This window comes from Botrytis porri, assembly GCF_014898465.1.
Source record: "Botrytis porri strain MUCL 3234 chromosome Unknown BPOR_001, whole genome shotgun sequence".
NCBI lineage: Eukaryota > Fungi > Ascomycota > Leotiomycetes > Helotiales > Sclerotiniaceae > Botrytis > Botrytis porri.
In genome coordinates, this window is record NW_024066075.1 from 3,582,196 (window position 1) to 3,598,810 (window position 16,615).

Below are 16,615 nucleotides of genomic sequence, written 5' to 3' on the forward strand. Positions count from 1 at the left end.
TTCTCTCAAGTGGCCAGAAGGGTGAGGGAAGACGGGGGAGAGGGAAGTGATAATTATAGTCTAGTTTGCCTCATACCTCTAGACTAGTTGAAGAAGACAAAGTTCAAGTGTACGAGGATGGTTGTGAGGAGAACAAGTGTGTAAGAGAGTGCTCGAGTACAATGATTTGAATGGATCTGATGTGGGGAAGTGGATTCTCAACAAATGGGGATTGTGGGGTCATTAAAGTCACTTCTAGTCTTGCTTTGTGGTCTATGAGCTAGTGCTTCCTGATTGGTATGTTTTTGTATTCGCTATACGTTCATCTTGATTCACTCTCGACCCTTCTTCCATGTTCGCAGAGTTCCTGCTCTGTGATCGGAAGATGAATAGCTACCCCTTGATGTCGTCGTCCCATCGTCTCTCCATTAGAATTATCAGGTCCCAGCCCTTTTTGTGAATATCAATCATATCAGCATCCTTGTCCTCTTCACCTCCAATCTTCATCCTGTCCAACTCCACCATTTACACCCAATACCTCGCCCATTCTTCACAACGTTTCATCCACACTGCTCACGACCCATTACCAAAAGCCATTCAGCGACAATTGTATTTGGTATCCAAACACTTTCCGGCCTGATTTTGCTGGTATGCCTTATAACCCGGACAGGCTGCTACATGGCTGAGATGGAGTTGACTGAATTTTGGACACTTCTCGGTGTTACGCATGCCAGCGTGTCCGCAGGCGAAGTATGTTAACAAGCTTGAACACATGGTGAGGCAGGTTGAATTGAGATAGTCGACACTCTATCTGTCAGGGAATGTGCCGGTCTTGACAAAGCTGACGATTGATCGGGAAGTTTGCTTGATGGGGCGTCCTTTGAAGGTGTTGACGTTTGGCTTTGGACTTTTTGACCTTAATGGATTTTGTATTTTCGTCTTCTTGGAGACGGAAGATTATGATGCAGGAATGGATTCCAGCCTTTATATAGATGTTGCTGAGGGGGGTAGCTGTATCTCATTTAGCATGGGAAATTGCAAATATTGAGGTGAATGTTTCCGATTTTGATTTTGAAAATTAGTGTTCATCTACTACGGTATCCTGAGATTAGCAATCAAGATTATTGGCATCTGATAGAAACTTCAGTGAATCACGAATGGGTTGTCTATTTCACTTGTGTGCGTAGTTCAAGCATTGAGGTAGAATTCTGCAAAAGGGCAAGCACACAGACGTTGACATAACGTAACTACAAAGATCGAAATGCAACGTTTTTGATTCTATCTATCTCAAAGTCTCGCAGAAGAAGACAACTTAACATACGGCATTCAGCCACCAGTGTCAAAAGACTCTCTGCATGATGGCTCGAAACACAAGACTCTCGTCTATCACATCCTCATCCACCCAACTTTCGCCATCTTCTCGTCAGTCCCTGGCTGTACCTCAGTTCCGCCCTCGATTCTATTACCATCAGTTCCTAAAAACGGTGGGTTCTGTAGGTTTGATCCTTCATTTTGTTGCTCGGGTACTGGTTTGAAAACCATGGGAGCATTGAGGAAAGTCACTTGGTAGAACGGACAAAGAGGAGGATTGCAATTAGTCTGCTGCTGCTGAAGACATCCTTGTATGCTAATGGCTGTATATCCACATGGGAATTTTGTCCACTGTTATATACACATTGTTGCTGTGTTTTTAATTGATTTTGATTACTTGAAAGTCTAGGTTTCGGAGGCTGTGAAGATTTTGGCCGCAGAAGGATTTTTGTAGTGGAAAATGAAAATGAAAAGAGCAGTGTGGAAGTGCCTTTATTATAGTAGTAATGTGGTGAAGGTATGTTTAGAATGGGGCTGGCGATTCATTCATACGATACCAAGTAAATGTGTATGGAGATGAGCATCACATATTTAATCAGTTTAGGTACTTTGTATTTGGCGCTGGAACAACTAGTTTGAAAAGTAGAAAAGATTCACATGAACAATAACACTAATGGAAATGTCAACATGCAAATTATATGATGGGATACTAATTATAACTCGCTATGTACACTGTCACTTGGCATTCATTTCATAAATTTCATGCACAGGAGAAATGCAAAATGACACCGTAATATGATGATACGATCTGAGAAAGTCGCTCTTTTTCTTCGATTTTCCTCGGAGAATCTATCTAGAGAAATGAAGACAGAGCCGCAATCATCCTAAAGCGATTTCAGTTTCTGAATTCATTGCTGTACATGCAAATACACAGCCATTCAGTCTAGAGTCGCCCCTACCAGAAACTTAGTGGCTAAATCAGCTAATTTCCCCTCCATAATTTCTGTCATGATTCTGTTATCGCCCATAGTTGTAGTTCCTCAAGCAGAATCACAAACTTTACAACGGGCGCGACGACGTCGTCTATCACCACAGCCAGAACAAACTCCAGGAACCTCTACCACCTGTATTTGAAATCGAGGGCAACTTGGAGGACTACATCGTAGCTGTAGTTGTCCAATGCAGCCATAGATACGAAATGTAGCATCGCCGCATCCTAAGTAAACAGTGTTGCGTTGTACACACATGGTATAGTTGCGAGGTGTTGTGGAGGAGTATTTGAATATGAGATGTGAATGGATGGACGGAAGTTATTCTTTGAAATCTTTGAACTGGGACTCTGGGTAGAGAATTCCAACTAATGGTGCTGCATTCGTAGAGAACAGATTCTATAGTTGAGATGCAAAAAAGAAGTTTCATCGAACATCAATGTAAGAAAGTATCGAATAATAATAGATGCTAGAATATTTGTAGTAGGAGTCTGTGAATGGGCTGTTGAACCACACTCAAATTCAATGACCATCTGGGAACCTCAAAGTCAAAGTTATAATGGATATCTTAGTCACTTATATAGGTTATCAACTCCTTCAATCAAGGGAGCTTCTAGCAATTTGTCTTTTCTGTATTTATCTTCCCTCTAGATCACCTTCGTAAATTGACAACTAGAGAATGTGATTATTCGGTTTATATATGGATCAAAGTAGCTTTATATTCATTCCAAAATACCATTCTTGTCTTGTCTTACTGCGACCAGCACTCGAAATGTACTCAAATTTTACTAAGAGCAAAGTCCCATCATTCAAGGAGGTCATAAGAATTGTAACTATCTAGCAAAGGTTATGCTTGAATGCGGCGGTTATAGACGCGTAGGAACGATGATCCCTGATTTGGCTCACAATGATTATCACAGTTTCTAATTTTCTGCTTACTTTGCAATATATTTTTTTCTCGGATAGAACTGCTTCCGACAAGCCCCTGCTGAGTATAACGGGCCGTCGTGGCCAAGATGCAAAAATAACCAGAAGGCAAATTAGCCTGTGCTTTATTGGTTGAGCGTGACAGATGCCCAGACGCTACCCGAGAAGCTGATGGTTGTACTACATTGTGAATGTGGTATCACAACATTTTTCGTCATCGTAAGTCATCTGCTACCACACCTAGAGATAGATTGCCCTTAAATAAAGGTCCTCCCTTAAGGAAAAGATATGTATTTTTATCCAAAGGCCCGTTTTTGACACCTAAAGGCTCCCGTCATGATGGAAGGAACGCAGCTATATCACATTCTTGACGTCTCCAAAAAAAGAGTGAGACTTGTCACTCTGCTACCTGGAGACTTCTCAAGGGATATTCATTGCACATTGACGACGGTCTCTTTGTCAGATGAGCCAGTTTACGAGATTCTCTCATATGTTTGGGGAAACCCTACAAACAAACGCGACAGTACTCTCCAACGCGTTTCCTTTCCAGTAACCACCAATTTAGAGTCGGCACTTCGATATCTGAGGTATCGCGATCTACCAAGAGTTTTGTGGATCGACGCAATCTGTATCAACCAAGAAGATATACCCGAACGTGACTCATAGGCTAAATACATGCGCACAATTTACTCAAACTCATCAAATGCTCGACTTCGAGTTTCACGGCTGGATGGATGGAGAAATTGGTACCGGAAGGAAATGATATTGACGAGGAGAGAGACATTGACTTGGCTTTCGATCAATTCCATATGATTCTAAAAGATCTAGATGCCCATTGGGAGAGTGACAACGATAACGTTGCCTCATTTTCAACTCAAAACTTGCGTACAGACGCCGGGATCATCCGGCTTTTTGAGAACCCTGAGTGGAACCGCATGTGGACTGTCCAAGAAGCTCTTTTAGGGAAAGATACCCTCTAGATATCAGGACGGAGGAGCATATTGCAAAATGACCTGTTGGCTATTTTCAGTAGTCAACTTGTACACTCTAAGGACGGTTGTAATCCACGCAAAAGTGGGTTCATCACAACGTCATTTATGAAGATGAAATTCATTCGTGAATATCGAGATGGTAATTTGTCAGGTTGTCTGGAAAGACTTCTCAATATTTTTGGGGATCGGCGTTGCTCAGATCCGCGAGACAAGATATACGGTCTACTAGGTATTCTTGGGAGTGAAGAAGCTGGTTTCATCAACCCAGACTATAGCATTGATATTGCCCTATTGTATGCGAGCAGAGTAGTGAATATAATCAATGAGGCGCGGAATCTCGATATCATCAGACAGTTGTGACCAAGAAAGTGGCATTGCACGGGAGTTTTTGCTGGCAAAGGATCTTCTTGGATCCGGGAGTGGACAGCAGAAAGACCCTCTCATTTTTTGGTGGATACTATAAGCGAGCGTTACAGACTGTTGCCTCAATTTTCAGCCTCCGGCAGAAGTTCTGCTAATATAGTGAAAGAAGGGCGAAGATTAGAAATCACACCACGCGGTATTTTTGATCTCTCTTCAGGTTCTCGGTAAAGCAAACGATTTTGAGGTTGACCATGACGAGGAGATGGCAGCAACATATAGAGCGTGGAGGAAATTGGCGCAGAGTGAGACGCAATTCGACCAGCCATATCCGAGGTCCCAGCGAATTACAACCTACTCAGATGCTTTTTCTCAAACTATCTGCATGTCGATGGCCTCTGATCAATCCGAAAGCAATAATTCAGCAAGCGTGTATTATTATGAAAGAGTTTCGAATGATTCGCAAGCGTGCAAAAACTACCACTCATGGTGGGAATCGGAAATCGAAGGTACTTCTCGTCTCGCAGGGAAGCAGTTGCTGAACGCTGAAAACGCAAACTCAATTATCATCCGCTTCCATACTTTAGTTTACTTTGCTACTCATATGAGAAGATTCTTCATAGCCATAGAGCCCAGCTAGATAGGTCTTGTACCGATGGTCGCGTAGATTGGCGATCAGTTGTTCCTACTCGAGGGCGGCAAAGTACCGTATATATTACATCGTATGGAAGGTACGGGGGAATATGAAATAATTGGAGACTGCTATGTGCATAGAATAATAGATGGAGAAGAATGGAATTCGGACAAGCTTCAGAATGTAATTTTGGTCTAACTTACTACTCTACACAGCTATTGAAGAGACACCTAGCCACGCTCTTTTGGCTACGGCTCATTGATATTCAAACCGAATTGCGCATAATTCTAGTCGTTTTCATTATTGCCGCTCTTTGTATTTGAATTCAGGGACCAATAGCATCTGAATTTCTCCTCCTCTTCGACCAGATCCCATTTCAAACCTTGCATGTGTCTCTGCACAAATTTCATAACCCTTGCACACAATACCTCATGTACATGAGATCGGCGAATGTTGAACAGAACCTGAGTCATCAAGACAAGTAAAACAGAAGGAAATAATCTCTCCCTACATCATGCGGGGGTGAATACGCAAGCTAAATCAATGCGAATGCGTGGGACGTGTATCAGGACAGCGGCATTTGTGGATTAGTATCATACATATATATATATATGCAACGCTTGTTGTGTGATATAAAAACTGAGGATGATCTCGGAGAAGGTCCCAATGAGAGATTTTGGGTTCTTTGCCGATTTAAAGGGAGTGTAGAATATTTGACATTCGGTAAACATTTCTTGATCTTATTTAGATATTTGGAAATTTATCCAGCAATTGCTCCAGCTGTTTTTGGGGAAATACCGGCAAGACACTAGCTTTAGAAGAAAACCCAACGCCTGATTAAAAGAGATTAGATTGCGACACAAAAGGAATTAATGAAAACAACAGAGAAATGAAGACTATGCGTAAGAAAAGCCTTGCTCGGAGAGAACAGTACATAGGTATTCTGGGACCCGAGAAGAGATGTTGTGGATAGAACTGATCAAGTATAAGGAATTCGAAAGGCTTCATGCCTCACACATGTAGCACTCAAAGCACGCCCTGAACTATTTCTCAATGCACTACTGTTACTTTGAGATATCCCAACATCATTTCATCTTGTTGGTTGGTAAATTTTCAGAGTCCCGGTTTATCATAATGCTATACAAAACCCTTCACAACATAGCTGTACCAAAACGCGACATCTCTACCACATTTTGCTTGAAGCCAAAGAAGAAAAGCTACATCAATCTCACACGACATAGTAAATTTGCATCAAAACCAAGTGCCAAAGCCGAGAAGCTTGACAGCTTTCAAGAGTCATCAGGCCTTCTCAAATCTTCTCAGGCTGAATGTACTCTCAACATCTCAGCACCTCACACAACACAACTCTCAAAAAACCAGTCTCCACATCATTTTGCAGGACGCCCCGGCTAATATCAGGGGCAACCATGCCCACCTTTCATAGTAGATCCCCACTCACTAAGTCAACACCTGTCAATTTCTTAATCTCTCCTCCGAATCCGGAATTTTCAATCTGATAAAATTATTGTCATGGTATATTCCCGGCAAAAACCGACTAGCGCAAATAAAGTGGATTGCTTCGCAACGCTTAATCTTATCAATCGATCTAATCAGATGAAAATTTTCACGTCCGGGATATCATATGCAGACTTTGAATACAGATGGTGAATTTGAGCTGCCGCTTTGGGCTTAGATAACGGAGTCGATGGGGATCTGGTGGGGTTTTTGTTTTGAGGACTTAATTGAACGAATGATAGAGTAGGATTGGGGCATATTTCGGGGTTCATATGGGGGGAATTTTGGGTCCCACTGGCTAGTTTTTATTACTGCATGAGTGACGATCTGACATCTTTTCAATGGAGCCAAGTTTGAGGTGGAAAAGGTTTTTTCTTCGTGGGTGATGTGATGGGTTTTGAGTGCTTTTCATTCGAAAAGTCCGACTTGGACACATGCTCCCGACGCATGAAAGATTCCCTCGGAGTAAATGGTTGCTATATGACTCACGATTGCATGCTCCCATATCAAGAAGATGCTCGGCTCAAAGATAACTGTACTCCATACCCATCTAATTCTCATGTTGAACCCTAGTCTGAATTAGATAGGGATACAGTGGATTTCTGCCTCGCTACGTCACGAAATACATATCCATTTGACATGTGGAAATTTCGTCCACTCCAGCAAAACTGCACAACGATCAATGGTTCCGCTTCTTACGGAACTCCGAATCCTCATCTAGATTCTCCCCGACGAAGTTTTAGTCATGCCAATGCACGACTCATACGGTATGTTCTGTCCCGTGGAGCAACCTAGGCATTTGGCGGCTGTCTGGTTCCTGTATGCGCCTTGGTTTTATTATCTTATCTGATCTTTTCGATCTGTCCTTCGTGTGTCCTTTGTACTTGCAATCCAATCAATAGATTTTCCGCTTCTTTTTCACCATGCAATCTCTCTACGAAGTTGAGAATGAGACTCCTCGCTTGTCGATTGTTCAGGGAGCGTCGAGTCCTCCGCTGTTAGCACTTACTCTAGGAGATTTGCTTGATCAACAAACAAGATTTCGTGCTGGAAATGAATGTTTAGTCTGCCCTTCACTGGGAACGAGATGGACCTATGGGACGTTACAGGAAGAGAGTGTTGCCGTGGCCCGTGGATTGTTATCTTTGGGTATAAAATCGGGCGATAGAATTGGAATATTGGCTGGCAATTGTGCGGAATATATTTCGGTGTTCTTCGCCGCGGCTTATATGGGATGTATATTGGTGGTGTTAAATAATACATACACAACTCAAGAGGCCAAAAACGGGCTGAAGCATGCTGGTAAGGCGGCTTTTCAGATTTCTAAGTATTGCCACTAACGAATGTTAGGTTGTCGAGTCTTGTTTACAGTACCAAAGATCGGTAAACAGAGTCCCGAGAAACTTATCTCCGATTTAGGGCCATTGCCAAAGCATAATGGCACTTCTGGATTCTTAGATAAGGTGGTGATGTTGAGGGGCGCTCGAGATGGATTCATGAACTACGATGGACTGAAGCGTCAAGGTCGGGCAAGTTCAATGGCAGAATTTGAGAGAGTAAAAAGCATGGTGAAGCCAGACGATATCGTAAACTTGCAATTCACAAGCGGATCGACTGGAAGTCCAAAAGCAGCAATGCTTACACACTTGTAAGCATACTTTTATCCAGATTCGAGGAAAATACCCTGACAGTTTTCGACAGCAATTTAGTCAACAATGCCAACTCAATTGGAGACCGATTGACGTTCACACCTCAAGATATCTTGTGCTGTCCACCACCGCTCTTTCACTGCTTTGGTCTCGTACTTGGTGTTTTGGCAGTTATCACACACGGTGCAAAAATCATTCTCCCAGCGGAAACGTTCGATGCTTCTGCGGTACTGCGGGCGGTATCAGATGAGAAGTGCACTGCACTCCATGGAGTCCCAACCATGTTCGAGGAGATTTTGAGTCTGCCGCGACCAGAAGGCTTTAACTGTGAAAATCTGAGAACAGGAATAATAGCTGGTGCCCCAGTACCAAGACCTTTAATGAAGAGATTGTTGACAGAACTTAATATGAGAGAATACACATCTAGTTACGGTAGGTTAGAACCATCATTATGAAAGTACATATGACTGACAGAGTTTATAGGATTAACGGAAACTTCACCCACTTGCTTCAATGCCTATACCTATGATACCATTGACACTCGTCTAGCGACCGTTGGACAAATCCTTCCACATCTTCGAGCCAAAATTATCGACCGAGATGGAAATATCGTCCCACAAGGCGCAAGAGGAGAGCTTTGCATTTCCGGGTATTCGCTACAAAAAGGATATTGGAACAATGAGGAGAAGACGGCAGAAGTAATGGTTAGAGATGAAGAGGGAATTTTGTGGTTGAAAACAGGAGATGAAGCTTCGTTCGACGAGAGAGGATATTGCTCCATCACGGGACGTTTTAAGGATATTATCATCCGAGGTCAGTTATCCTCCCATCGTACACTTTATTTTTGATGAAACTAACCATCAACCAGGTGGTGAGAATATCTATCCCCTCGAAATTGAAACTCGTCTCGACGCCCATCCTGCCATCTCCCGAGCTATTGTCGTTGGAATTCCAGACCCCAAATATGGAGAAGTTGTTGGTGCATTCCTAGATATGGAAGAAGATTCGGCAGCAGTCAAAAAGAAGTTATCAGATGCAGAGATACGAGAATGGACAAGAAAAGAGTTGGGATGGCACAAGGCTCCTCATCATGTATTTTGGTTTGGAGAGGAAGGATTGAAGATGGAAACCCCAAAGACGGGTAGTGGAAAGGTTAAGAAGTTCGAGTTGAGAAATGAAGGAGCCAGAATTGTTAAAGAGAGGGGTATGGTGCCCAAGCCTAAATTGTAGATTGATTTATGGGCCAGGAAGACTGTCACTGAAGGTCTTCGATTGGTCGTCAGATGTAAATAAATTAGTTTTGTATATATGGTAGTATGATCTTCATGACTGCATTTCTCTCCGAAGTAACGCGCTTGTAGGCATTGTATGGTGCTAACCATTAGTCCTGTATTATCCCACTCAAATATGGGGACAGTCGACCTTGAGAATCAGATAAGGTTAATTCAATGTTGCTCAAGTCCAGTCTGTGCATTCGAGTCAGTAGTCACCAAGATCATTATTACAAGATTCAGTGCTTGTTTGTGGTAATGGTATATAAACAGAGTCGATGAAGTGGAGTACTGGCAGCTGGAAATTTATTAGAGACGTCGAAGAAGAATATGCGCGAATATGTCATCCAATTGGGATCAGACTTTGAAAGTATAGACGCTTAGCATTCTTGGCTAGGTTGGCTTGATGAACGTTATTACTCAGCTAGATCTGCATATAGTATCCAGATTGGCTCATGAATGTGTTCATACACTGAGAAGAACGAGACATGACACCTTGAAATGGTAAGCTAGAGCACTTTTGATATCATGCAAATAGCAACAGGGTTTCTTGGAGGTAATCTTCGAGGACTTTATGGTCTAGATCGTTTTCCAGATTTACATAGTGTATCTCCAAAACGTTGCATCATCTCCCTCATCTTTCTGTTGGAGTTTCATCTCCGGTGTATAAGTATCCGCAGTTAAGCCTCGTTCCGCATCTCTAGCATCCCTACGATCATTCTCTGTCTTGTAATAGGCCATCATGAGAGCTGTCAAAATGAAAGCGAAAGACAATAGACTGATGAATATTGTATGTCCTTCGATGAATCTAAAATTAATAGTCAGTAAAGATGAATCATCGAAGAACTGAGAAAGTGCCAATGGAATTGATGCACTGAATTGGAATAAAATACTACCTAGGACCATCCACGGAGCGATAGATGAAAGCTGCTACGATACCCCCGAAGTTGGCAAAACCAACGACCATACCGAAACCGACTCCTCTCTTTAGACTCCCACTTAGATTGTTTCCTACCCAAGTGGTGAGAAGGGGAAGAGTTGGAAAGACGCCTACAAAATTATCGTCATAAGTACATGATTTGATTTGGTCAAGCTGCTTTGCTTACCAAGTGCTGCAAAGAAAGCGCCCGTATATTGAACAGGTGTTTTATTACTGGATATGAGTAATGCAGATCCAGTTATTGCCACAGCCAAGAACCCTAGAATAAACAAACCTCTCTGTTTCATTTTATCGGCAAAAAAGCTAGCAGAGATCGTGAAGAAACATGCGACAATGTAAGGTGGAACCGTCATAAGTTGTGCAGTATTATTGGTGTATCCCATATCTTTCACAATTGTGGGTAAGAACAAAGACAATGAGTATATAGGCGTGGACAAACAAAAGCCCAACACCATGTTGACATATATTTTCCAGTCTTTTAATGCTTGCCGCACGTGTTTCGAGAGCCAGTCATCGGAAAGGAGGTTTCGATCAATCGCAAGCCGTCTCGTGACCTCTTTCCGTTCCGTTTCCGAGAGGAATTTCGCACTAAATTCACGTAAGTTTCACACACAACAACATATATGGAAGATGACATGGGAGCTTGTGTCATACTTATTTGGGTAATCTCCGATGGCCCAGTATGATATGCACCCAACACAAAAGGTAAGAAGCCCTTCAATGATAAATATCCATGACCATCCATCTTTACCACCTAATCCAGACATTTCAGAAATTCCACAGGCGAATAAACCACCAAATGCTCCTGCTGCTGTCGCCATAGAATAAAATAATGCTATGTGAAAACCACACTCATTTCGAGGATACCACATAGTGATATAGTAAACTACACCTGGATACAAGCCACCTTCTGCGACGCCCAAAAAACATCTGGCAACCAGAAAGCCTGCAAAGTCGTGCACCAAGCCCGTGCATACCATCACAATTGACCAAAATAACACGATTCCCGACAACCATACATTTGGACGGACTTTCTTGATTATCATGTTGCTAGGAACTCCGACTGCGATGTAAAAGGGGAAAAATACAGACAAAGCGATGTTGTAATCCAGGCCGGTCATGTGAAGGTCTTTTTCCAGTCCTTCGAGTCGTGCATTGCCAACATTAGCACGATCGAGATAGCATACTCTACCCAGTGTCAGTAATTCGTAATTATAGACAAATCGATGAATCCTTATACAGATATATAGCAGCAAGAATTGGGATGAGACGTATATCAAGCTTCCGGATCAACTTTTTCGTAGCAGCATCATCAAAGCCTGTAGCAGCTATAGAGCCACCAGAATGGGACTCAGACATCTTCTCTTCCTCATAAATTTGAACTCCATCAGGCACTCTAGAGCCCATTATATTGTGTTCTTCTGAAATTCTTTCTTCCTCATCGTAAAATTGTAGTCCGGCAAGGACGCCTGAACTTATTCTATGAAGGGCAGTCGACAAATTGCACAATGGCTCAAAACTTAAATTTTAGCTATGAATTGAGATCTCCGGTATGATAGGGTTTAGATGGAGTATTAGTAGAATTCTGATATGGCATGGAGTGACACCGTGGGGGCGCACTGAGTGAACAAATGCGATCTCAACCAACCAACCACATTGAAATGAGATTTAAAATAAGTTATACAACATAGCAACATGCAACGCAATAGAGCGCATGTGCCCATCACTGTAGAAAGATGGAATCATGACGTAAACATCGTGAATAGTATGCGGGCAGATTGTCTATCGTTCGACATGACCTTATAAGCTGCAAGTATTGCACCCTCGTCTTGAATATCCATTGAGTCTTTGAGACTGACTATATAAACAACTTATATGGAAGACTAATGAACGTTCATAGACTCGCGAATCTAACGCTACTCGATGGTTATTGTGAAGAGCAAACACATTAGAAAGAGAAGCTTCTTTGTGGACACGGGCATATAGAAGAGAGCTCTGAATTTTTGAGATGCTCTTTGAATTTTTCGCGGAAGCTCTCGGATACAACGTGACAGAGATATCAAATGTCTATCGATAGACGTAACAAGTCGCTGGGACGACATGATACAGATGAACTCGTCCAAATGGGGCGAGTGTCGTGAGAGAAATTCCCACAACAAGAAGTGGATCAGGTTTCTGGTTGCCACGAAAATGAAGAAGGTCCTACATGAGATACTAGTACAATCGTGGAGCCATCAATATCGTAGCGACGAAAGTGGTTTGGAAATTCCTACACGCACCACGTAGTACCGCACAACAAAAGGTTCAGCTTTAACCTAACGTGTGACAGGGCTACAGCATAGTCACTCTGGCGATAACAAACAAGATGAACCTTCTTTTGAACCACTAGATCCCGTATCTCGATCATCTTGAGACATGACCCGATGACAATTTGTGCTGCACTTGCTGCACTTGCTGCAACCTTGCTCCGTGATTTAAAATGCTTGAAGGTTGTGAAATCAATAGAACTGTCTTTCTTAAAGGATCACATAACGTAGAGATAGAGTATTAGAGTGAATTTATGCTGCGGATTATATCTGTGACCCTCTGGTTGAAGTGGACATGCTAAGGAAGACCTCCTGAAGTAATAATGTCCTCGTGGCTCAAGCTGAACTAAAGTTCTTACTGCCTGAGGCACTAAATAACCACCTCAAGCTCGAAGCGCGTCCGCTTTTGATCGCAATGTTTGTAACTCGATGGAGTCAAAAGAGTAACCTATTAAAGTAACTCAATATGGCTCTACCTTTACCACCTGGCTTAACGCCAATGGAGGTTGCATTTCTATGCGAAATGGAAATGGTCACTGTTGTTCCTCGGCAACGACTTGAGAGCCTCGATTTATTAGGTGTAAGCTACCCCGCCATTTACCCCTCCAACAACAGTAAATAAAACTGGAAGCTTATATCAATCTGGTATCTATAGGGCAAGACAACTCCTCTACGACCACCGCATCGTGCTCCCTTACCTTTATGGCTAGCTCTCCTTCTCAAAAGACAACGCCGTGCTAATATCATACCACCACCATGGCTTCATCCTCATTCCCTTGACAGGATACTCAAAATGGAGACTGATAATCCTGAGAGCTTTACTCCTCCTCCGCCACTCGACCATAGCACATCATCTACAGTATCACCGCCATTTTTGCCATCGAATACCGCAGACTCAGAGCCTGGTTATTTACCATACCATTGGATTGATATGGGTGAAATCTTACTGGAAGCTGCAAGTGATGATATACAAGATCCAGATAAAGTTCGGGAATTACTTAGAGACCTAAGGGAAGTGAGGATGGCAAAAATGAGAAGCAGTACATTAGCAGTAGAAGGAGGTGGGCTCACTAGTCTACAAGGTGTTGGCGCAATGGAAGTTAGTGAGGGACGAGGATTCATTACAGGTGTTATGGATGGAATACGAAAATTAGGAGCTTCCAGGGAAGTTTCCAGGAGGGAAAAAGAACAAGAAGGTACTGGAAGTGGAGTTGATGAAGATAGTGAGGATGAAGATATGGAGTTATGATCAGGGAAAACTGGAATTCGCAACGTCTATGATAAACTGCATATTTTACGAGCATCGGCGTTGGGAGGATATCATGGCATATACCAGGCTTATACTGTACAATTGGATGAGGCGCAAAAGTTTTATGCCCTGAGGATACAATATATGGGAATCATACGAGACTAGGTAATATCTTGTATTTGATAGAGCATTTACTTGATCTGTTTTCGCGCGCCCAGTCCCGGGGGGAAATCCCAATACTATTGGATAAAGATGAAAGTTCCGATGAACATGTGGTAGGTAGGATCAATCTTCAATACCGAAATGTACGATGAGGTGGTCTTCGTGTATACCTTTGGTTTGTTGTCTCATTGGTCATTGTTCAGGGGGAGAAACGCAGTAGTCTTGCATAATTATGTGTTTTTAATGTCAAAGTTGGCTATTCATCATTATCTTGAGGCATATTGCATCAATAAATGCATAAACCGCTGCTGGATATGAAAGAAGCCGGTGAGATATCAGCATTTGTATGACCATGCACCGTCAGCAAGAGACGGAATGTTGTATTATAACCGTCTTTACAAATTCATTTGATTCTTATCTGATTCGCCAATCGGCGACGCGGGAGTTTAAAAATGTGACGCAAAGTCGGCGCGGAGTTACAAATGGTGGAAACTTGCCGAAATCAACAAACTCCACATCATGGATTGAAACCAGGGGCTATAATTGACATATCAATTAGTGGTGTATATAAGTTAGTGATACTTTGAAATATAAAATAGTTTTATCACATCACATTTCAAGGAAATCTAGCTCGAGCAATACAAAATGCATTCCATCGTTATTGTCATCACAGTGGTCGTAGCACCCCTATTACAATTTCTCGGTTGCTGCATCTATAACCTATTCTTTCACCCTTTGAAATCCTTCCCAGGGCCAAAACTATGGGCGGCTTCCAGAATTCCCCTGACATATTGGACATTCAAGGGGTTTCTTCCGTACAAGCTTAAAGAACTTCATGATCAATATGGTGATGCCGTTAGAGTTGCTCCCAACTATTTAGACTACAATTCATCTGTTGCCTGGGAAGATATTTACGGTTTTTTGAAAGAGAATCACCAAAAGAATTTTCCAAAGAATTTAACGGAACGAAATTTTGAGAAAGATCAAGTCAAAAATATGTAAGTCATCATTTCGACGCACTAGATTTGTAGGAGCTAATGTTTGTGATTGAAAGACTAACAGCAGACGAAGAAAATCATCGAAGATTTCGCCGTCTTCAATCACACATATTCTCCGACAAAGCCCTCACATCTCAGGAGCCTCTTATCCAAGATTATGCTCGACAATTTATCTCTGGACTCGTCAAGTTTTCCTCTCTCGCTTCAGATAAGAGCATTAATATCGGTCAATGGTATAACTTTGCTACCTTCGATTTGATCGGTGACCTTGCATTCGGAGAACCTTTTGATTGTGTCAAGACTGGAGAAACAAATACTTGGATTGACTTAATCTTTCAAATCTTTGAAATCAACAATTTTGCCAAAGAAGCAAGGAAATACCCAATTCTTGGGGCTATTGCGCTTTTGTTTGTTCCGAAAGATAAAATAAACATATTTGCACACCATAGCCAACTCGCAAGGGAAAAAGCATTTCGACGACTGGATACGCCGAGAGATGTACCCGATTTCATGAGCTATATCATTAAGCATAACGATACGAATAAAGGAATGACTCGTGAGGAAATCGGAGGAAATGCAAGCATACTAATCATCGCTGGTAGTGAAACGGTATTTCACCCCTCCATCTCATTGATCTTTGAGGAATTCACTAACACGACTAAGACCGCAACCCTTCTCAACGGCCTAACATACTTTCTCCTCAGAACCCCCACCGTTCTCCAAAACCTCACTATCGAATTAAGAACTACCTTTCAAACCCAAAAAGATCTCACTCTGCACGCTCTCGCTGCCTGTAAATACCTCAACGCCGTCCTCGAAGAAGGCCTCCGCATGTATCCTCCCGTTCCAACTACTCTCTACCGTATCGTCCCCAATGGTGGAAGTCTCGTCGCCGGCCATTACGTTCCTGCCGGCGCAAATGTCGGTGTGAATTTCATCAGCTCCCAACTCTCCGCCAAAAATTTCCATCTCCCATATGAATTCCATCCTGAGAGATGGCTCAGTACCGCTGATATCGAGGATTTGAAATCGGCGTTCCCAGATATGAAACTCACTGATCCGAAAATCTTTAAGGGAGATGATAGGAAGGCTCGTCAACCATTTAGTGTGGGACCCGCTAATTGTATTGGGAAGAATTTGGCATATGCCGAAATGAGAGTCTTGCTGGGGAATGCGGTGTGGGGATTTGATTTGGAGGGGGCGAGGGATAGTGAGACGTGGTTGGAGAGGAATAGAATTTATATGTTGTGGAAGAAACCGGAGTTGTGGGTTAAGTTGAAGAGGGTTAATGTTTAGATGGGGAATGGAGATGGGGATTTGGAACTAGCGATTT

The 16,615-nt window shown here is 42.5% G+C and overlaps 5 protein-coding genes across 5 annotated transcripts; 4 read left to right on the forward strand and 1 right to left on the reverse strand.

The window, feature by feature from the left end:
- Positions 1-3,545: 3,545 nt before the first annotated feature.
- EAF01_000974 (uncharacterized protein) lies at positions 3,546-3,872 on the forward strand (the record flags this gene model as incomplete). Its single annotated transcript, XM_038909224.1, has 1 exon — positions 3,546-3,872. One exon carries the CDS (start codon positions 3,546-3,548, stop codon positions 3,870-3,872), a length of 327 nt encoding a protein of 108 aa, XP_038776130.1.
- Positions 3,873-7,630: 3,758 nt separating this feature from the next.
- On the forward strand, positions 7,631-9,586 carry EAF01_000975 (uncharacterized protein; the record flags this gene model as incomplete). Its single annotated transcript, XM_038909225.1, has 5 exons — positions 7,631-8,009; positions 8,058-8,355; positions 8,409-8,788; positions 8,840-9,169; positions 9,225-9,586. The coding sequence occupies 5 exons, from the start codon at positions 7,631-7,633 to the stop codon at positions 9,584-9,586; spliced, it is 1,749 nt and encodes a 582-aa protein (XP_038776131.1).
- A 598-nt stretch (positions 9,587-10,184) lies between these two features.
- Positions 10,185-12,408, reverse strand: EAF01_000976 (uncharacterized protein; the record flags this gene model as incomplete). Its single annotated transcript, XM_038909226.1, has 6 exons — positions 10,185-10,435; positions 10,524-10,677; positions 10,734-11,155; positions 11,222-11,755; positions 11,808-12,086; positions 12,317-12,408. The coding sequence occupies 6 exons, from the start codon at positions 12,406-12,408 to the stop codon at positions 10,225-10,227; spliced, it is 1,692 nt and encodes a 563-aa protein (XP_038776132.1). The 3' UTR covers positions 10,185-10,224.
- A 931-nt stretch (positions 12,409-13,339) lies between these two features.
- On the forward strand, positions 13,340-14,122 carry EAF01_000977 (uncharacterized protein; the record flags this gene model as incomplete). Its single annotated transcript, XM_038909227.1, has 2 exons — positions 13,340-13,453; positions 13,529-14,122. 2 exons carry the CDS (start codon positions 13,340-13,342, stop codon positions 14,120-14,122), a joined length of 708 nt encoding a protein of 235 aa, XP_038776133.1.
- Positions 14,123-14,929: 807 nt separating this feature from the next.
- On the forward strand, positions 14,930-16,578 carry EAF01_000978 (uncharacterized protein; the record flags this gene model as incomplete). Its single annotated transcript, XM_038909228.1, has 3 exons — positions 14,930-15,282; positions 15,339-15,891; positions 15,946-16,578. 3 exons carry the CDS (start codon positions 14,930-14,932, stop codon positions 16,576-16,578), a joined length of 1,539 nt encoding a protein of 512 aa, XP_038776134.1.
- Positions 16,579-16,615: the final 37 nt, after the last annotated feature.